The sequence below is a fragment of the Leucopleurus acutus genome, assembly GCF_964270905.1.
Source record: "Leucopleurus acutus genome assembly, chromosome: 14".
Classification (NCBI taxonomy): Eukaryota; Metazoa; Chordata; class Mammalia; order Artiodactyla; family Delphinidae; genus Leucopleurus; species Leucopleurus acutus.
This window is the reverse complement of record NC_139156.1, coordinates 37,978,992-38,000,808: the sequence shown is the minus strand read 5'-3', so window position 1 is coordinate 38,000,808 and position 21,817 is coordinate 37,978,992. Positions and strand designations below refer to the sequence as shown.

The 21,817-nt window shown below is 42.0% G+C and overlaps 1 protein-coding gene across 4 annotated transcripts in view; it reads left to right on the top strand.

Annotated features, from left to right (window-relative positions):
- PAPSS2 (3'-phosphoadenosine 5'-phosphosulfate synthase 2) overlaps nucleotides 1-21,817 on the top strand; it is a 79,731-nt gene that overhangs the window by 53,087 nt on the left and 4,827 nt on the right. For 2 of the 4 annotated variants that reach the window (XM_082854005.1, XM_082854006.1), the window contains 7 exons: nucleotides 1,638-1,873; nucleotides 3,076-3,214; nucleotides 3,765-3,883; nucleotides 4,009-4,122; nucleotides 6,316-6,427; nucleotides 12,933-13,138; nucleotides 20,979-21,114. In XM_082854005.1, coding sequence (XP_082710131.1) covers nucleotides 1,638-1,873; nucleotides 3,076-3,214; nucleotides 3,765-3,883; nucleotides 4,009-4,122; nucleotides 6,316-6,427; nucleotides 12,933-13,138; nucleotides 20,979-21,114 — 1,062 coding nt within the window. Of the gene's footprint in view, nucleotides 1-1,637; nucleotides 1,874-3,075; nucleotides 3,215-3,764; nucleotides 3,884-4,008; nucleotides 4,123-6,315; nucleotides 6,428-9,579; nucleotides 9,595-12,932; nucleotides 13,139-19,763; nucleotides 19,818-20,978; nucleotides 21,115-21,817 lie in introns of all 4 variants that reach the window. The other 2 variants (XM_082854003.1, XM_082854004.1) reach the window with 2 other exon arrangements.

Genomic DNA, 21,817 nt, shown 5'->3' with positions numbered 1-21,817 from the left:
CCAACACATTCTTCACGTAGCCGTTTCTTCTAATGATCCTCTGTCAAAGCCAAGGGCATGACTTTAAAACATAACTAAAAATATGGAAAATACTTGTTTACCTTTCATATATCACCTTTCTTTCCAAGTCTCTCTGTCCTGCATCCCTTCTTTACTCTTACTTTTTCTTTTTCCTCTTTCCCCCTGCTGTCTTCTCTGTATTAACAATTTCTTGACTTTCTTTTCTGCCCCCGTCCTGACTCTTCCTCTTCCGGGTGCTGTCTGACAGTGGCTTGGCATCACTGCATTTTTCTTCAGGTTCAGAGATCTTTAGAACAACTGAACTTTTAGAGGGCTCCTTTTCCAGGGTGGTTCAGATTTTGAGCTCTTAAGTAATTTTGGCGGGTAGCATTTCATTCCCTTTCTGCTTACATTCTCCCTCATGTAGAAATTATAGTGTGTGTTCCCAATCACTGTGCTTTGAAACCATGGTAAAAGGCACCTTGTAACTCCACTCTCATGTAAAGACTCCAGACGCCTAAGAGTATATGGCAACTCTAACTACATCTACAGCGTAGCTCAGGGTGGTTCTCCGTCTTTGTGTTTTGAGAATCATTTTGGAAAATCTTGAAAACAGAAGGACAGTATGTTGGTTCTCTTGTCAGATGGGTGCCTAGCAGCATCTACAAGGGAGGTGGGCCTCCCAGTCTCCAAGGGCTGGCTGTCCCTCCACTCCAGCTGATTGCTCTCATAAGGGGATATGAGGACACCACTGCCAGAGCCTCTGATTTTCTTTCAAGAGAAGCCATCATCTGAATTTGTATGCACAACTTTCTAGTCTACAAAATACACTGCGGGCAAAGTGTTACCAACTCAGGTCCTTGGACTCCTTAATCAATAGAAATTGATAAGAGGCCAGACAAGGAATTCAGGCAAGGCTTTATTGAGGTCCCCGCTGCAGCAGGAGGGAGCGAAACAAGAAACAATTGCCCTTGCTCACTCCTGAGGTGGGGCGAACCGGTTCCTTAAATGGGATGCGAGTAGGGGCAGATGGGTGGTCAGGCTGGAGCGGTGGCTTAGGGGGTCTGCTGACCCTCTTGGTGGTGCTGTGTGCAGGAATCATGCGCAGTACCCTGCTTTTGCTGCCTGCACCTCAGGAATGGCAGCTGGTTTCTGGCCTTTTTGTATCTTACTGTTTATAATTTGCCCCAACTGTGGCCACATGCAGGTATTTTTAGTCCCTTATAGTTTCTTTGTTTTCTGTTGCTCCAGGAGACGTTTGTCCAGGTGCGAGCACTGTGGTAAAGGGTCCCAGGTCCCAGCCCATCCCAAAAGCAGAACACACCAAGGACCATATGCAGCCTGCCAAGGCCTCCCTATTGACGAACGCCTTTTGCTTTGAAAGGCTATAATCCTAACAAGGGACAAATAGTTTTTTCAAGATTTGAAAGAAATGCTAGTACTTGACTTGTAGTAAACTTTGCTTTTTCTAGATTTGAATGGTTTTGATTTGAGGGCAATCCAGTGATTGTAATGAGGGTTTAATTATGCTTGAATTAGGTAAAAATTAGGATCAGTTCACAATTCGGATCAGAGCACAATTTATAATCTTAAACAGTCAGAGACAGCGCCTGTCCTGTCTTGCCCATTCTGAACAGGTCTCTCTGGTGCTGGAAAAACAACGATCAGTTTTGCTCTGGAGGAGAATCTCGTCTCCCACGCCATCCCTTGCTACTCCCTCGATGGGGACAACGTCCGTCACGGCCTCAACAAAAACCTTGGATTCTCTCCTTGGGACAGAGAAGAAAACATCCGCCGGATTGCTGAGGTGGCCAGGCTGTTTGCCGACGCTGGTCTGGTCTGCATTACCAGCTTCATTTCTCCTTTTGCAAAGGTAAAATGCTTTGGCAGTGCACACGATTGCCACACATAGCACCAGTGCTCTCAAGCTGCCAGGATGAGGACCCAGCGGAGGGGAGGACAGAGGAATGTCATACTTCCAGCCTCCCCCACTGGCTCTCCTTCCCCCACTTGCTCCCTCATTTCCTCTCTTTAATATTGGTTACATAGAGTCCCTTCATTTCCAGATGCCAGGGCACCAGGTGACATAAACCCTTCCACTTTCACAATGGTAAGGTACACTTGGCCAGAGTTGAAAGGAAGAGAAAGTTAAACCAGAAAAATTCCAAAGCTCAGTAATTTTATTGGGTTGGCCGAAAAGTTCCTTCGGGTTTTAACCAAAAAGCCCGAACGAACATTTTGGCTAAGCCAGTATTTCTCCAAAAAGACAGAGGCCTTAGCTTACTAAAGAAAACAGCAGTTCATCGCCAATGCATCAGGTTATGTGTGTTTAACGTTGAAATCAACGAGGTGGAGAGTTACTCCTCTTGTTTTAAAACAGGAAATTTCTGTGAATTACATATAAGACACTATGTACTTCGAACACATCCTCTGAATGAAATGCTGTCATATTGCCAGCCCTGTCTTTTAGTTGGGATTCTTTCCCATTTTCGTTTGTTTGCTTTTTTTTTTTTTTGGAAAGTACTTGGGAGAGTTGTTTACTAGAGTGAAATTTCTGGAGTTTCTCTAAAGGGATAGTTTCCTGACATCTCTGAAGAGCTCAAACCCCAGTGTTATCTTAAGGTCATGGAACACCAGAGCACACAGTATTTTGTGATGAAGAATTTCACTATGAAACCTCTTCTTACATTCTTTTTTTTTTTTGCCAAGTTTTTTATTTTGGCTGTGTTGGGTCTTCGTTACTGCACGTGGGTTTTCTCTAGTTGCAGTGAGCGGGGGCTACTCTTTGTTGTGGTGCACGGGCTTCTCATTGTGGTGGCTTCTCTTGTTGGGAGCGCGGGCTCTAGGCACGCGGGCTTCAGTAGTTGTGGCACGTGGGCTCAGTAGTTGTGGCTCATGGACTCTAGGGCACAGGCTCAGTAGTTGTGGCGCACGGGCTTAGTTGCTCTGCGGCATATGGAGTCTTCCCAGACCAGGGCTCGAACCTGTGTCCCCTGCATTGGCAGGCGGATTCTTAACCACTGCACCACCAGGGAAGTCCCTCTTCTTACATTCTTAAAGGTAATTATTTTCCAGGATCGTGAGAATGCCCGCAAAATCCATGAATCTGCAGGACTGCCATTCTTTGAGATATTTGTAGATGCGCCTCTAAACATTTGTGAAAGCAGAGATGTAAAAGGTCTCTACAAACGGGCCCGAGCTGGGGAGATCAAAGGTAGGAGAGCCAGTTCAGCGGTATCTTTGCCACTTACTTATGCCACCAATTCTTATTAGTCTGTGCCCAGAAATCTGTCTGAAGTTTCAAAAACCGTTTTCCAAAATTGCATATAGTGCACACAACTTTTTATCAAACCGTAATATCTTCCAAATGTCCATGGGCTAGTTAAAAGGTGGGCTTGTATTTTTCAAGAACTATCACCCCAGCCACAGCAATCACGTTTAGAGAACTACAATGGATACGTGTATGTGCATGTGTGGAGGAGGAATCTTTCAGTTTTCCTCCTACTTGTTGTCCTTTTCCATTCTAATCAGCTGCAGAGGGCTTGGACTCAGACAGATTTTGTTGATAATCGGGACTTTCTGTATTGAAACCACAGCTGTATATGTTCTTATCTATGGCTAGAGGGCAAGGATAGCTGTTTGACCTTTTCTGTTTTAATCTGAATACAGCAGTTGAAAACATTATTGCAACATGTGTTATGTCTTATGGAGTAAAAAGATTGTTCTGTTGGTGCAGATGTGATTTTCAGCCTTCTGCCTTGCAGGGTTTACGGGTATTGATTCCGATTATGAGAAACCTGAAACTCCTGAGCTTGTGCTTAAAACCAACTTGTCCTCCGTGAGCGACTGCGTGCAGCAGGTGGTGGAGCTTCTACAGGAGCAGGTGGGCGGACTGAACGTCTTTTTTTTTTTTAATAGTTTTATACAGTCATAAAAGATCATCTGTTTACTGAAGTGTTCTTTTTATAGTTTTCATTCCAAACTGTTACCAAGTCTGCTTCATTTCAGAACATTGTACCCCACACTATAATCAAAGGCATCCACGAACTGTTTGTGCCAGAAAACAAACTCGACCAAGTCCGAGCTGAGGCCGAAGTGCTCCCTTCGTTATCAATTACCAAGGTAAGTGGTGCCCACTGGCTAATGGAGACTTAGGCTTACTGTCAGTCATTATAATCCATTTACAATTACTCTTAATTAATTAGGAAGGTAGACATAAGGAAAATGCAATGCCTATAAAGAAAAACACTTCATTCTGCCAATTTTTTTTTTAACCTCTTCTTCAAGAAAATCTCTCATCACGTGTTGCCCCAGGCAGCTGATCAATGCCATGTACCGAGGCAGACTGGGAACGTAACTTCTGTATTTGCAGAGGACAGTTTTATATGGTTGTCATTATACCTTCAGTGATGCCGGCGCTCAAGCATTAGGCAGTAATTGTTTGTTGGCAGGTGCTGAGAAAATAGTTTGTCCAGAATATAGGTGTTTCTTGGACCATTGAGAAGGAATTTGAAGAAAACAAGAAGCAACCCTGATCTAAGTGACATGAATGCCTTGATCTTTTTTCTACTCTGCACATCCCACTCTTCCCTCATCAGGGAGAGTTCAGCCTGAGGAGAGGGAGCTGTGGTTGCATTGATTTTGCAACCTAGAAGATGTTAAGATGCAATCCCAGCAAACAGCCCTGCAGATACCTTGGCCTGTTTACTGGTTAGTGTTAGTTGGTTCATATAAGGTGATCAAGTCTTCACTGGTAACCTTTTGGTATCCATTAAAACCTTGGACATTTTTTTTTTCTTTCTTTTTTTTGCGGTACGCGGGCCTCTCACTGTTGCGGCCTCTCCCGTTGCGGAGCACAGGCTCCGGATGCGCAGGCTCAGCGGCCATGGCTCACGGGCCTAGCCTAGCCACTCCGCGGCATGTGGGATCTTCCCGGACCAGGGCACGAACCCATGTCCCCTGCATCGGCAGGCGGACTCTTAACCACTGCGCCACCAGGGAAGCCCTGGACATTTTTTTAAGAGGCAGAGTACATTGGGAATGTCCTTCAGCTCATGAAGACCCCAGGCTTTAGTAAGTCATGACGAATTTATAAACACAATAAATTCTGAGTTTTCCAATGCTCCAGGCAGGTGAGAAACACATAATCATAATTACAGTGCGGAATAATAGTTCCAATAACAAAATGGTCTGCAAGGTACAGAAGAACTTCAAAGAATCTAATGATTAATTCTCTTGATCCTAGGGGTGACAGGAAAGATTTCAGAGCAGTGGCCCATGAGCTGGGTTTTATTTTTATTTATATCTATTTATTTATTTTGGGGGGGTTTATTTTTTTATTTTTATTTTTTGAACTGGGTTTTAAATGATGAACAGGGTTTTCAGGTAGAGGGAGGATGGGCTTGAAACCACGTGTGTGTTCAGACTGCACACTGTCTGGCACTGTTGGTGACTAGGCCCCCAGGTGGGGAGTGGTGCCAGGTGGACATCCCTGTATGAGCCCCTGGGGCCAGAGCTCGTAGGCCTGTCAGTATCACGCTAAGAATTTTAGACATTTGTCTTTTTTTAAAAAAATTAATTTATTTATTGTTTATTTTTGGCTGCATTGGGTCTTTGTTGCTGCACGCGGGTTTTCTCTAGTTGCGGTGAGCCGGGGCTACTCTTCATTGGGGTGCGCGAGCTTCTCATTGTGGTGGCTTCTCTTGTTGCGGAGCACAGGCTTTAGGCGCACAGGCTTCAGTAGTTGTGGCACGCGGGCTCAGTAGTTGTGGCTTGCGGGCTCTAGGGCGCAGGCTCAGTAGTTGTGGCGCATGGGCTTAGTTGCTCTGCAGCATGTGGGATCTTCCCGGACCAGGGCGTGAACCTGTGTCCCCTGCATTCGCAGGCGGAGCTTACCCTCTGTGCCACCAGGGAAGTCCCTGGACATTTATCTTAGTGTCAATGGTTTGCTCAGTTCAGTCAAATAACTAGCACATTTGGTGAAAAAAATGTAGCCAAACCAGAATTTTTGTGGAAAAAAGAATGAACGGTGAATCTTCAACACGGGTGCACATTGTAAGGATAGATAGAGCCTAAAGTGTTCAAAGAAATCATCCCAGTTTGAAATCTTTTCACCACTCTCCCACAGAAAGTTCTAGACTCAAACTTCTCCAGCCCCCCTAGATCATGGGTCAGCATTACACATGGGAACGCTTAAATCATAAAAGGTTCTGCCTTCATTCTCCTGTCAACTGAATAAGAAAGGACTGCCCTGGGGCCAGATGGCTGGAAAACGGAGCTTATGGAAATGTTCACCTGCTTTTTTGTGTTTTGCAGCTGGATCTTCAGTGGGTCCAAGTTTTGAGTGAAGGCTGGGCCACTCCCCTCAAAGGTTTTATGCGGGAAAAGGAGTACTTGCAGGTTATACACTTTGGCACCCTGCTAGACGGTATGGGTTTTTGTTTTTTCGTTTGTTTGTTACTCTTTATTATTAAAGAAAAAAATATTTCTCAGAAGTTTTCACAGGAACAAGAAATGCTAATCCTTGGTTCGTAAATCCTATTGTGAAAATATTTAGATTATTTATGTCCAGTTATGTATAAGCTTCCATTTTTAGGATTTTTTTTGGTTATCCTCAAAGGATTATTGATTATCTAAAGCTAAGGAACCAAAAAATAAAGGTTTGACTTGCACACAGAGCCAAGAGAAGGTTAAGTCTTTTTCACCTCCACCTGCCCTTTGCTGGCCGTGATATTCATAAGGCAGTGGACAGTCAGAAGCACCACTGGCAGCTGCTTGGACCATCCTGGGGAAGCCAGGATGGACTCAGCACTCATTGCTGACTTGCAGGATGCCTCCCATCCTCCAGCAAACATTATTGCAGCAGCTGCTTTCCTTGGTGGATAATAAAGGGTTGATACTCATGCTCATACATGAAATATATTAGGATGGCTTCATCCACTAAACTTTAATACGGGGTGTTAAGGCAGCTTTCTGGGCAGAAGCTGAATGGCTCTTAGAGAACTGCTCCTGTCAAGGTTGGAATTATGTCTCATTCAGAAAACTTCCGGATCCTTCTCTGATCATTTCCTTCCTAGAACTGTCTTGACCTTATCAAATAGAACTTATTTATTTCAAGATCTTGGGGAATACTGATAAGTGGGGGAGGGAATTTGTAATACGGAGCAGGGCTCCAAACCTTCTAGGTAGAAAAATCAAATCAGATGTTCTTTCCTGAGAAAGATGTTCATGTTCTAGGTCTGTGCCTCTGCCTGGGGAATGGGGCGTAAAGCAACCCCAGTTGTAGTTAGGTTTCAAAACTCCCCATACCCTCAAGAAGCCTCCTTAATTCCTATGTAAGTCAATTATTAAAAATACATACCAGGGATGTAATATGCTGCACACCTCTACCTAAGTAGAGGCAGAATATCATAGTGGATAAGAGTGAGCTGTGGAGCCAAACTATCTGGGTTCAGGGCAAATTACTTAAACTCTCTGGGCCTTAGTTTCCTCATCTGTAAAACAGGGATGTTAATAATAGTACCTACCTCAATGGGATGTTGAATGTTTAAAAGAATACAGTACCTGGTCCAATAGTAAATGTTCCATATATTAACAACCCCCTCACTGCATAAAATTAAAAGGACTTCAAAGTCTTGAACAGACCAAGAAGCTTATCTCTAGTCACATCCGTTTGGAAGTAGCACAGATAAGATGTTCATCAGCTAGCCAATAAATATTTATTGAGTGTCCTCAGATGTCAGGGTTTGTTCTAGCTGCTGGAGATAATACGAGCTTGCTGGGACAGGCAGTGCAGTTCATCTTCTGAACTCTAGTCCAGAGGGGTTTTCCCGCCACATCAGTGGTTGTCAATTTTTTTTTTTTTTCAAGTCATAACTATTTCAGTGAAATCTGAGGCAATATACACAACAGATAAAAATGGAACTGCTCCTTTGGAAGAAGTGGGCTCAGTCTTTCTCCCACCTGGACAGCAGCCTTGAGGGTGTCTAGGGAAAGCTGGTTGAAACACTGCCCTCTACCACACCATGAGAGTCTCATGACAGAGCTTGGCTCGATGGCTTTTGGACTGAGTAGACACGGTTACATTCCAAAAATGATGACTCTCTGTATCAGAAGGTTGGGCAAGGTATCATTTGTATGGATATCATTTAATTTTAACCAATTTATGAAAGTTTGAGTCACCACCATGAAAATTTGAAATAATTTTTGTAGCCACAGACATGTGGCCATTTTCATTCTACCATTAAACAATCGCACATTTCTTGATCACCTACAATCTGCAGGTAAAATTGTTTCTATTCTGACCCTGTCTCCCAAAAGTATTTTGTTGGTTTTAATTTTCTCAAAGGTTCACTATTTCCCCCTATAGTAAAAAAAAAAAAAAAAAAAAAAAAAAAAAAAATTAGCTCAGTCTACTTAGTCCAAAAGCAAAATAAAAAAATCATTTTTTTAGTGTTTTTGATGATTATATAGTATGAGTTACTCCCTATATTACTCAAGGGTCTATTTTCATGTCAGTGTATTATTTTATTTCTCACTGGATGTAGTTTGGGGGGGCTGTCATAGATCCTCCAATGATAAATGTCACATCTAAATTTAAAAATGGAACCTCGAGCTTATGTTCTTGACTGATGGCATCCAAGTAGGGTTAAGACATAGCAGCCTTGTGAGACCTGATCATTTAATGGCAAGTCTTCTGTGGCTCTGACTTTCCAAGTCAGGGCTTGAGAGCTTTTCTATATACTGCCAGCATTTATTCAGCACATAATGTGTTCTGACCCTGGTGCTTGACATAGGACATCACATTTAATCCAGATAACACCACTGTGAAGGTATTTTGTCCATATGAGGAAATAAGTATTGGGAAGGTTAAATAACTCCCTCGAAGCCTGGATTCAAATCCAGGTTATCCTGGGACTGGGCATACTCTCATGTCCTGTAAACATCTGGAATTCTAGGACGTTCTAAATCAGTTTGCCTGTATACCTCCCAAAGCCTGGTTTGGAATCATCTGACAGTAGTTATAACATCACATATTTGTAAGAAACAACTTCTTGCTTAAGTTGGAGGGGCTATTGACATATGTTATAATTATTTAAAAACATAATTATTGGGCTTCCCTGGTGGCGCAGTGGTTGAGAGTCCACCTGCCGATGCAGGGGACACAGGTTCATGCCCCGGTCCGGGAAGATCCCACACGCTGCGGAGCGGCTGGGCCCGTGAGCCATGGCCGCTGAGCCTGCGCGTCCGGAGCCTGTGCTCCACAACGGGAGAGGCCACAACAGTGAGAGGCCCGTGTACCGCAAAAAAAAAAAAAATAAATAAATAAAAACATAATTATTTAAAAATGCTTTTGTATTGTATTGGACATTATTCAATACAAATTCTGGTTTCACCAGCTTTTTGCTGTCACATATGCTCTATTTTTAGAAATAACAGTAACAAAAAGCTCAGTATCTTTATATGTTGTATGTATGAAGCTTCATAGCAGGAGTTTGTTCCTTGTCATTGTTGCTTTACTATTATTTTGGTGGAAAGTTGAAAACAATATGTTTCTTAATTTTGTTTGTATTTCTCTAGGCATGTTCCTTCCTGGTATGTACTTTAACTTTATAAGCAGTGAAATTATTATAATTAGATATGTTATATTAACTAGAAATGGTAAGGACATAACTAGAAAAAAAAATCTAAATGAACCAGTTGGAATTGCTAACAGTTCATGATCCAACCAGTTCTAATAGAATAATGCTGCATTCTTCTGTTGATAGGAGTCCAAGTAACAGGAAATTTCTGGATCAGATGCAGCTGTTGTTTATAACGTTTTATTTGGCTGACAAATTAAACTTGTTTCTGAATTTCTGTTGCACATTTTGTTCCTGAGATTTTAAAAATTTATGATCCTCTCTGTTAATTACTTCTACTGAGTGTTGGTCCCCATTTTGTTTCACAAATCTGGAAATTTTTTTCTATTGCATTTATAAAACATTTTTAATTGATGAAGGATAAATCAATTTTAGATACAATTTAAAGTGGATGCACCTGGTTGGATTGTGGATGATTGTACTTCGTTTGTGATGAGTAATTATGCATGAATTTAATTTCAAGCTATGACAATTGATAGTTATAAAACTGGGAATAAACACATACTCGCTGCAATTCTAAACTTCTGCACTGTACCGGAAGAAAAAGGTAAAATTCTGAAGATATCATTTATCTTGAGTATTGTTTTCATCATTGCTGTTTTTCCTTGAAAAAGATGAATTAAGCAATATAAAGTATTTGTTTTTGCCCAGAAATTGTCCCAAACAAATGATAAGCATATCTACAAGGTTAAAACAACAGGCTTGAAAATTATTTAAAGCAAAAGCAAGATTATTCAATTAAACATGAAGTTAAGTGTTGGACTAACTGTGGCTAAAAAACTATGATACTCTTTTCCAAAATGAGTTATACTGCAGTAAAATAATCAGGGTGGTTCCCACCAGAGCTGAAGCACATGATGGAAAAAGGCCGAAAGCCCGAGTCAATGTTTAAAGCTATGGAGGCTATTTCAGCACAGAATTAAATTGTAGGATAATTTTGTGTATTAGAAAAGTTGATTAAGATGATAGGGAAACCCCAGTAAATCTGCTTTTACCTGTGTGGAGTTGTAGCTATAGGTGTATGAGATCAGCTGGCACTGTTACTCGGTAGAACTCCCTTCCACAACATCCCACAGATTAGTCTCTTGACAACCTGTCAGGTAGTGCTGTTTCCTTAGTTGGGATTTTCACTCAAGGCCAAGATGAAGGTGGATCAGAGGCTACGCTGGGCTGGAACCTAGTGGACCAAAGGAGGCGATGGCAACGAGCAAGTGGAGTGTTCTTTGGATTTCAACCCAGAGTAATTGATGGAAGGCAGCACCGCAAGCACGTTGCAGGCAGAGCTGGGTTTCCACCAGCACCGAACCCACCTTTTGCTTTGCATCTTGTTTTACTTTATTTTGGTCAAGGCACTCAAGGCACTCTTTGTAAGCAGTGTGGTCATGCTATCCACAGAAAGCCTCTTCCCAGCAACCCAGGGATATACGTATTATTTATGATCCCATTTTCCAAGTGGAGAAACTGAGGACAGAGAAGGTGAGTGACACAGGTAGTAAATAGGAGATCGCTTGGCTTTGAGTTTAGTGCTCTCTGCACAGGGCTTGCTTGGACTACGCTTATTGTCTGTGAACTTTGAAACAAAGGAGTTACTTGAGTGAGGAAACTCATACCTTCTGTGTACAGTGTCTTCCTTGTTTACGAGGCTCCCAGAGCAGGTTGCAGGATTTTATGATGGATGGGATTTCTTTATTGCTGGAAGTTGCTGTATATATCCTGAGACATTCTTTATGTCCTAGTAACTTTTGGAGAGTATTTTAAATGTGCAAAGTGATATGCCTGTAGACTTTTGTTTCATAGCTAATGGGGGAGTATGATGCCCCAAAGAAATAGAACTCAGATCTCAGATCTTTAACTCGATCAGAAGTGGTCTAAATGTTGGATTTTGAAAGTTAGATTTAAAAGACTTCATTAATCTATGGTACATTTTCTCCAATCCATAAATAACAGCATTTGCTTCCTCTTTTGGAAATCCTGAGTTTGTAATAAGGAAGAACAAATTTTACTCCACATTGGATCTGTTTCTTTTACTTTAACCTTTTTATTCTATTGCTTTTACAAGTTAATCCCTAAAGGGATGTTGCCTATAAGCTTAAATTATACATAATGGCCCATCTCTGGGAACCCTGCCTCTCATGTGATGAAGTTTAAGCTAAAAGACCTTTGTTTAGCTCACAGAAAACATCCTGACTAAGCCCACCTGTGAATGACCGCAGGGAGGAAGAAATTAACATCCCCTCAGAGTCTGAAGGGAACCAGAAAATGTTTGACTTTATCCCCTCCCCTTTTAGTATAAAAGAAGCCTGACTTCAGGGAAGGTGGATCTTTGGGACACGAATCTACCAGCTTCCCGGTCTGCTGGCTTTCCAAATAAAGTTGCTATTCCTTCTCCCAGCAACTCATTTCTCCATTTATTGGCCGGTGGAGCGGCAAGCAGTACGAGCTTAAATTGTGTAACAAATTGAATGTTGTTTTTACTCACTTTCCTTTCATTCCCTTCTGAGTCTTGAACTTGGCAACTCCCCCCACATCTCCCTGATATTCTTTAATGTTATACACTTAATTCTGTGCCCCCATTTTCTCAATGTAAGTACATCTGAAAGCCTGACATTTGCTAGAATGTTAGGGCACCATTACAAAAGGGGAGAAACAGCTGTGTGATTTCTTTTACATTATCTGGCTTCACTAAGAAATCATAGTCATCCCTCCCAATCTGAGGGGGGTTGGTTCCAGGACCCAATGCAGATACCGAAATCTGTGGACGCTCCAGCCCCACAGTCCACCCTCTGCATCTGCGGGTTCCTCATCCACGATTCAACCAAAGGTGGATCCTGTATAAGGTTTGCTATCCACGAGGCGGTTGAATTTGCCGGTGTGGAATTCGCAGATATGCAGGGCATTGCCAACCTTTATTTTATCTAGTTGGATTTTTAAAGGCTTTAAGCTTCCTAGTGTGTTGAGGTCAGGACCAAATTTTAAAAAGAACTCCTAAGAGAGCCACCCCCTCGGGAGCCACCCCGAAATCAGTTACTGAAGCCACCCCTACAATTTGAAACCCATTTGAAAGCCCATTTTTCACAAACGCTCCATCTTTTGCTTTGAGAAGCCTCTTCTCAAAGGATTTATCACAGACGCTAGAGAAACTAGTGCAGCCAACATAACCATGTTAGAGTTAGGTCTTAACGCCTTTTGCAGGAAATGTCTGGGAGAGACATTGTGCACGTTTGAGCCCTCTTTAAAGGAGCCCCCACACCTTGTATCCCACATTCATGCATCAAATGGCACTTTCCACAGACGGAGTGATTAACATGAGCATCCCCGTCGTGCTGCCCGTCTCCGCGGACGATAAGACACGGCTGCAAGGGTGCAGCGAGTTTGTCCTGACACACGGAGGACGGAAGGTGGCTATCTTACGAGACCCTGAATTCTATGAACACAGAAAAGAGGAGCGTTGTTCCCATGTGTGGGGCACAACCTGTGCAAAACACCCCTACATCAAAGTAAGTGGCATAATGTTTGGAAGGTCTTTTTTTCAACTTAGGATAAAAATAATTGTTTTTAAGTCCTTTGCGAAGGACTTAGAAAAACTGGGGTTAGATGGAAGAATGCGTTTCTAAGGGAGGTCCTGCAAGCTTTGCCTGGGGAGATGTTTTTAGATAGGGCAAAGAAATGACTTTTTGTTGGAGGGCTGGTCTAAACGGTCTCTTGAGTCCTCAGATCCTGTGATGGCTGTGACTCCCTCAGCTAAATGGGAAACAACTGGACTGGGGAGATAATTTAGTCTAACATCATGAGAGGAGAACCAGAATCATAGCTATGCTATGCACGAAACCACAGCCAGAGCTTGCAGCCCTGTCCATCCTGAAATTCACAAGGGAAGTCAATTTCTTCCTACAGAATGGATCCAGCTAATCTCTGGAAAGAGACTGGAAGTTCATGCTCTGTGGCTGTTGTGCAGAGGGGGGTGGTGGGTGACATTGTTTCAATAAACAAAAAGCACAGATAGCAGCACAGTTTCCGGAGGGAAAATACCACATTTTCATCAGATTGAAAAATGTGTTCATCTGATTAGGATTATTTTGGAGTCAATCTGCCTAACGGCAAAGTAGACTAAAATTCCTCAGCCTCCTTCACAGCTTCTAATTGTTGTTGGTGATGGGGTGGGATTGCAGGGAGTGGAATTGTTGGGTGTGGTTCATTTCCCATAGAGAAAAATATGTGAAATTGAATGCAAAAGCTATCCCTTATCTGAGATTAGAGCATTAGGGTTGAAATTTAAAAAGACATATACTAGTGATTCCCTAGCTGGAGTAACTAACTTTCAGAAAGTTCAAAGGTAATAGAGAACCATCTGAGACCCAGGAGACTCTAAAAAGCCTTGTGGTTGGACAAGGCATGTCCTCTCTCTTGTCCTCAGTTTCTTCATTTATAAAAGGAGGGGGCCAGACTCAGTAACTCTGAGATCTCTTCCAGCTCTGAGACTGTACACAATGGATGTTTGAATAAACCGGTTCAAATCTGTCAGACAAACTTCCCTTTGGTTTGGTTTTGTTTTTTTCAGTTGTGAAATGTTGCAAAGTAGGGAGGGCTTTTGCAAGGCCTCTGGTGGAACACAAGAGGTCAGTGGGGGAGCAAAGCAGCTCCTCATTTATTGGACACAACTAGCCACCCTGCAGATAAGCTCAGAGCCATCTGAACATTTTCTCTCCAAGAGGCTGGAAGACAGGCCTTGAAATTACTGGACAATAGCTATTTGAGGAATTGTGTTCTGAGCCTTAATTATATCTTTGTCTCATTCTTTTTCTGATCATAATCCTTTAGGTTTGAGCTCTTATCCGCACTCAGTGACCTAAAGAATAGTGGCCTTTCTTCATGCCAGCTCAGATATTTCCACTCTTTGGGCCTAACATCCACATATACATGGTTAGCACTAAAAGAAAAAAAACAACAACTAAGGAAGCTCGTAAGCAATTATGTTTATCTTGTTTTGCATCACGTGCTGGCAGTTGGAGGTCAGAATGTTTTCAATGGCAGGCAGAGTGGGGGTGTGATTTGTGGCCTTGAAAATATAGTCAGGGACTCTGTAGCATTAGGTCATTAGAAGGACTCTGTAAACATTCCTAGTGAGCTAATGGTGAGAAATGGGCCATGGATAACCAGAGAGAAAACCACTCACCCTTTATAAGCTACACTAAGCTACACTTGGAGCACTGAAGGTGTGTTTATGGGAAAGGAGCTGTCTTCACTGGACATTTTTTAGCACCTTGAAATTCACAGTAAAACTTAAACATGTTTTTTTTGGTTTTAGAACCCCAAACCTTCCAACAGTAATTCCTTCTAAAAGTAATTATGGGCCTTCTTGTGTTTCCGTGTGGCACTGGGAGTTATATTTGCATGGAAAATGGTCAGAGTCACCGAGGAAACGGTCTACCTCTGTTGCATAGCCCCTCACTGCAGTTACCCTGACCTTCCATTCAAATCCTCCCAACCCTCTCTTTCACTAATATGGAACCACGTGACGTGTCACAGATGTGAGCATGAGGAGAGGAGCCGGTGAAACTTGTAAAAATAATGCTTAGTGGAGCCCTGTTGCCTTTCATCCATGGATCTCAAATCTTTTTCAAATGGTAATTATTTCTCACAATGTTCCTGTGAAGCACCTAAGAATCATTACTCCCACTTTACAGATGTAGAAACCAAGAGAACAGAGTATGACTTCCCAATGAAGGATAGGAATGAGAGTTTCTATATCCTTTAGCCCTTCAATGAAGACCACATCGTTAGTTAGAGCAACAGAATCACCTGGGGAGCTTTAAAAATTACCCATGACCGGGGCTTCCCTGGTGGCGCAGTGGTTGAGAGTCCGCCTGCCGATGCAGGGAACACGGGTTCGTGCCCCGATCCGGGAAGATCCCACATGCCGCGGAGCGGCTGGGCCCGTGAGCCATGGCCGCTGAGCCTGCGCGTCCGGAACCTGTGCTCCGCAACGGGAGAGGCCACAACAGTAAGAGGCCCGCGTACCGCAAAAAAAAAAAAAAAAAAAAATTACCCATGACCGGATCTCTCCCTCACAGTCTTTGATTTAATCGGGTTGGGGTCAGTTCTGGGTATTGTGAGTTTTGAGGCTCCCTGTGATTCTAATATACTGTGAAGGTTGAGAACCATGGCATTAGATAATTATCTGCAGCTGTTTCTTGTGTGGCTCCACCTGGATAGATCCTGCAAGCATCTCGCACTCAACATGGGCAACTTCACCCCAGCCTTGTCCCCCTCCTGTGTCCCCCACCTCCGTGAACAGCTCCGCCATCCAAACAGTGGCCCATGTCCAAAACCTAGATGTCATTCTTTTTTTCTTTTCTTTTTTTATCATGAGATCAACAACATTATTTTCCATAATGAATTTCCTCAGTTTTGAGTGTACATCTCCTGGCATTCTGAAAAAATATATATTTTCTGTGTTACTTTCAAAGTATTATTTTTTAAATTTAAGTATACTTGATTTATAATATTGTGTTAGTTTCAGGTGTACAGCAAAGTGATTCAGTTATACGTTTGTGTATATTCTTTTCCATTGTAGGTTATTACAAGATGTTGAATATAGCTCCCTGTGCTAGACAGTAAATCCTTGTTGTTTATCTATTTTATATATAGTAGTGTGTTTCTGTTAATCCCACACTCCTAATTTATCCCTCCCCCCCACTTCCCCTTTGGTAACCATAAGTTCGTTTTCTATGTCTGTGAGTCTGTTTCTGTTTTGTAAATAAGTTCATTTGTATTATTTTTTAGATTCCACAAATGAGTGATATCATCTTTGTCTTTCTCTGACTTACTTCACTTAGTATGATAATCTCTGGGTCCATCCGTGTTGCTGCAAATGGCATTATTTCTTTTTTAAAAAAATGTTTATTTTATATTGGAGTATAGTCGATGTACAATGTTGTGTTAGTTTCAGGTGTACAGCAGTGATTCAGTTATACATATACATGTATCTATTCTTTTTCATATTATTTTCCCATATAGGTTATTACAGAGTATTGAGTAGAGTTCCCTGTGCTATACAGTAGGTCCTTGTTAATTATCTATTTGATATATAGCAGTGTGTATGTGTTAATCCCAATCTCCTAAATTACCCCTCCCCTTGCCACCTTTGCCCTTCGGTAACCATAAGGTTGTTTTCTAAGTCTGTGAGTCTTTCTGTTTTGTGAATAAGTTCATTTGTATCATTTTTTTAAAGATTCCACATATAAGTGATATCATATGATACTTGTCTTTCTCTCTCTTACTTCACTTAGTAGGATAATCTCTAGGTCCATCCATGTTGCTGCAAATGGCATTATTTCATTCTTATGACTAATATTCCATTGTACTTATATACCACACTGGACGTCATTCTTCCTTCTTTCTTCTCCCTTGTCCATTCAATCACCAAGTCCTAACAGTTCTGCCTTCTAGGTATTGCTTGAAGGTGTTCACTTCTGTTGCAACTTGGGCCAGGGCACTTAATTTCTTCCCTGTCTCTTGCCCTACTCCCCTCGAAGCCCCTCTCCAATTCTTCAGCTAGAGTGGACCGTTCAAGCTTTATTTGGGAGCTCACATAAAGCTATGACTTCACCTTACCACCTCTAACCACCACCGCCCAAGATATTCCCCTCCAGCATCTCAGCTGGTCACTATATCATCCTCTGTCACACTTTTGCATGTGCTGGTCCCTCAGCCTAGGACACTGTTCCTTCTACTCCTGCCTCCTCACTTTCTTTGTCACACCTTCCCACCCTCAGCAGCTCCTCTCCTGATGTACACGTTCCCTCTTCCTCTCTAGGTTATTTCCACTCTTCCTTTCCTTGCCCTCTTTCAGCCTGTTCACCATAGCTTTCTTAGTCTTCATCCTAGTGTTTGAGCTCATCCTCTCTCCTTTTTGCATTCCTGTTGTCTGTGATTCCAAGCCCCGTTCCTCTTTCACTGCTTCACTAGGCTCCCTTAAAGCCTGTTCCTCACACGTGTGTCCAGTTCTGCAAACTCTAGCTGTGGTCCCACACCTGCCTTTGGCAGGAGGCTTGGAAGGAAGTGGGTACTTACGGGCCACAAAGCCCTTGGAAATTAGAGCCCCTGGACCTCCCTTCCTGATAGCTGGACCACAGTTCTGGGGACAGTTGAGCCACCTTGGGGATAGAGATGCTCTCTGTCCCTCCTGATCCCAGAAATGCCAAAAGCATAGTTTCAGCATTGTTCTCCAGATGTATTTTTAGGCTGGATGGTGAATGAAACAGGTTCAATATTGCCTTTGCCAATAAAACAATATAGGGTGGACCCCTTGTGCCCAGAATGAGTTACTGCATGCCCAGGGATCTGGGGTAACTCTTTCAAAATTTTATCTGCAGTTTAAGCAATGAGGAGAAAGTAAATGTCTAGGTATGGGTATTTGACAATATTCTTGTTAAGTGATTCTCCTGAGCACAGAGTTTAGAAGGGGGTCCATGAAAAAGCAAGCAAATCCCTTGCAAATCACCCTTTCTCTACCCAGGGTTTCCTTTGTTTCGGGGGCTGTCCTGTGCAATGTAGGATATTGAGAAGCATTCCTGGCCTCTAATCACTAGATGCCAATAACACACCCTTCCCCACTCCAGTTGTGATGGTCACAGTTGTCTTCAGATATTGTCAGGTGTCGCCAGGAGAGGCAAAATCGCCCTCTGTTGAGAACCCTGGCTCTAGCCCAACCTCCCATTCCCTGAAAACCTCAGGAATGCAAGTCATTGTAAACTCCAACATCTGGCCATGACAGGAAATTGAACCGGGGTATACCATCACCACCTTGATGTCTTCTGAATTGGTGTCATAAATCAATCAGCTTTCTCTCCCCTTTTCTTGCCTCCCTCTTTTCTGCTGCCATTACAGGCTGGCCACACTCCTTGGACACTGCAAAAGGCAGTTATGGAATTTGATCAGGGGAATGACTGCACAACTGTGACTGACTGAGAAGTAAGACATTCTGTAATGTTTGTCTCAATGACTGAGGAGAGACACCTGCTCTCAGTCGTGACTTGTGGCACTGCAGCATCATGTGGAACATATTTAAGTTTATAGAAAACACAAAGGGTTGTCATGTTTTTCTTTGCTCAGGTTGAGATAAGATGAACACATAACAATGTATAAGTTTCAGATGTACAACATAAAAACCATGGTTAGATGTCACAATGTGACAATGTGGCAATGCATTACCCATATGTGTGTTGTCAGGCCTGGGGCCTCTTCCATCCATCCTTGTCAAGGAAAGTGCTAACTCTCTCCTTTCATCAAACACTGTCAGGCTTTTCTTTTTCATTACTTTGACCATTCTTCACACCAGGTTCACACCTAATATTTGTGCAACCCAGGGTAACAATATGAGCTGAAGCCCAATACCATATTTAAAAGTTACTTATCTAACTAATAAACTTAAATATGTTTTATCTTTCTACTTTGGCAATATGCCTTGATCACAATCTGGAAGGCCAGGTTCAAATTTAGGCTTCTCGGTTCTGTACCAGAACATGGTAGTGTGTGGACAGCTGGCTCTTGGCCTGCAGCCAACCCTTCCTTCTCTTTCTATGCTTGGCCTTGCCCCATGCTGTGGAGGCCCTCTGGGTCTGCCCGTGGGCACCCCAGGCTGAATGTCCCAGGTACATATCTCATGGTGGAGAGTAAATGCAGACTTCAGGTGGGCCTGCCCACCAGGGTTTCCTTGCCCTGACAGAAGGGGCACAATTGAAGACGCCAGAGTTGGGCCATCTAAAGTGTGGGACAATGTATAGATGGTTCTTTCTAAAAGTCTCCATGTTCTGTTCCTTACCCACCCTTCCCTGAAGTCACTTTTTCAACTGAGACTGGGTATCGAAAAGTAGAGTATTTATAGTGACCTCAGTGAAAAATGAGTCTTGTCATCTATCATCTATCTATCTACCATCTATCTATTTACTTATTTAGGTAAAAAACATGTAACATAAAATTTACCATCTTATCCATTTTTAAGTGTACTATTCAGTAGTGTTAAGTATATTTACATTGTTGTGAAACACATCTTCAAAACTTTTTCATCTTGAAAATCTGAAACTCCATACCTATTAAACAACAACTCTTTCCCTTCCCCAGACCCTGGTATCAACCATTCTATTTTCTATGAAGTTGACTACTTTAGATACCCATGTAAGTGGAAAAATACAGTATTTATCTTTTTGTGAATGGCTTTTTCACTTAGCATAGTGTCTTCAAGTTTCATCCCCCTTGTAGTCTCTGGCTGGATTTCCTTTGTTGTGAAGGCTGAATAATATTCCATTGTATGTATATCATTCACATTCATTGTTCATCCATTCATCTTTCAATAGATATTTGGGTTGCTTCCACCTTTTAGCTATTGTGAATGGTGCTGCTCTGAATATGGTTGTGCAAATCTCTGTGAGACATTGCTTTTAATTCTTTTGGATATATACCCAGAAATTGGATTACTGGATCATGTGGTAGTTGTATTTTTAATTTTTTGAAAAAACTCCATACTGTTGCACCATTTTACAGTCCCACCAACAGTACACAAGGGGGTTCTCCACATCCTTGTCCACACTTGTTATTTTCTGTTTTTGATAGTAGCCATCCTAATGGGTGTGAGGTTGCATTTCTCCAGTGATGAGTGATGTTGAACATCTTTTCATATCCCTGTTGGGTTGGCCATTTGTACATCCTATTTGGAAAAATGTCTGTTAAAGTTGCTGATTTTTAAATTAGGTTATTTAATATTCTATATCAAAGAAGAATATCCACATGATAGAAAAAGGCTATTCAGATACTCTTCCCTTTTCCAACTACCTATCTGTAGTTGAATTTTCTTTACATATTTCAGCCAAAATAACATATTGCCACAGAATAAATGCAAAAGTAGATACGAGAATCCAGCTGCCTTCTATTAAGTCAGATAATGAAGAGATTTGCAAACATGTAAAACAATGCTATTTTTCTCTTATGTTTTAGGAAAATATTTTTCAGTAAAAAACAAAATGTTTATGTTAATATTTAATAGACTTATTGTTAGCTTTAAGTCAATAAATATTTTTAAGGGAATTAAGTTTTAATTTCTAATACAGAAAATTATAGATATAACCAATATAAACAAAAGCTCTTTGCAGGTCCTCAATAATTTTTAAGAGTAATAAAGGATTTGAGAGACCAACAAGTTTGATAAATACTGTGCTTGAAATGTTGAAGAACTGAAGGCAGTTCTTCAAGTAAGCCAAGATTGGTTCAGAAGAAGAAAAAATTTTAGATAAAATGGAAAACAGTATTAATCACTAACAACTTTAATAACGGTCTTTCTAGATGGTGATGGAAAGTGGGGATTGGCTGGTTGGTGGTGACCTTCAGGTGCTGGAGAGAATACGGTGGAATGATGGGTTGGACCAATACCGCCTGACACCTCTGGAGCTCAAACAGAAATGTAAACAAATGAATGCTGGTATGTAGCCTGGCTCTACGGCATTTGTTAATACTCCTAACCCTCCTCTGCTTACAGAATTAAGGATTATCAGGAAACAGCATGTTTATAGTTTTGAAAAGCTGAAAATTTTTATCATCTTCTATTGATATGTCTGTTGATATGGAAACACCTTATAAAGTTGAACTACTGCAATATTATGCAGTAGTTAAAAATATGCACTGACCCAGAAGGATACCCAAAATATATCTATTAAGTAAAAAAAGCAAACTGGGGCTTCCCTGGTGGTGCAGTGGTTGAGAGTCCGCCTGCCGATGCAGGGGACCCGGGTTCGTGCCCCGGTCCGGGAAGATCCCACATGCCGCGGAGTGGGTAGGCCCGTGAGCCATGGCCGCTGAGCCTGCGCGTCCGGAGCCTGTGCTCCGCAACGGGAGAGGCCACAACAGCGAGAGGCCCGTGTACCGCAAAAAAAAAAAAAAAGCAAACTGCAGAACGGTATGTATAGAATAATTCTGGAAAACAAAATAAAATGTAATAATTGCTTTAAAAACTCAAACCTACTTCTGTGTGTAGCAGAAATCTCTGGCAGCATGTGCACCAAACTGCAGATGGCAGCAGCTACCTCTAGGGGTAAAGCGGGACCAAGGGGAAGGGAAGATTTTCACTTTACATATTTTGAAAAAGAGAGAGAAAAAGTAATGATAGGATGATGGATGATTTTTAA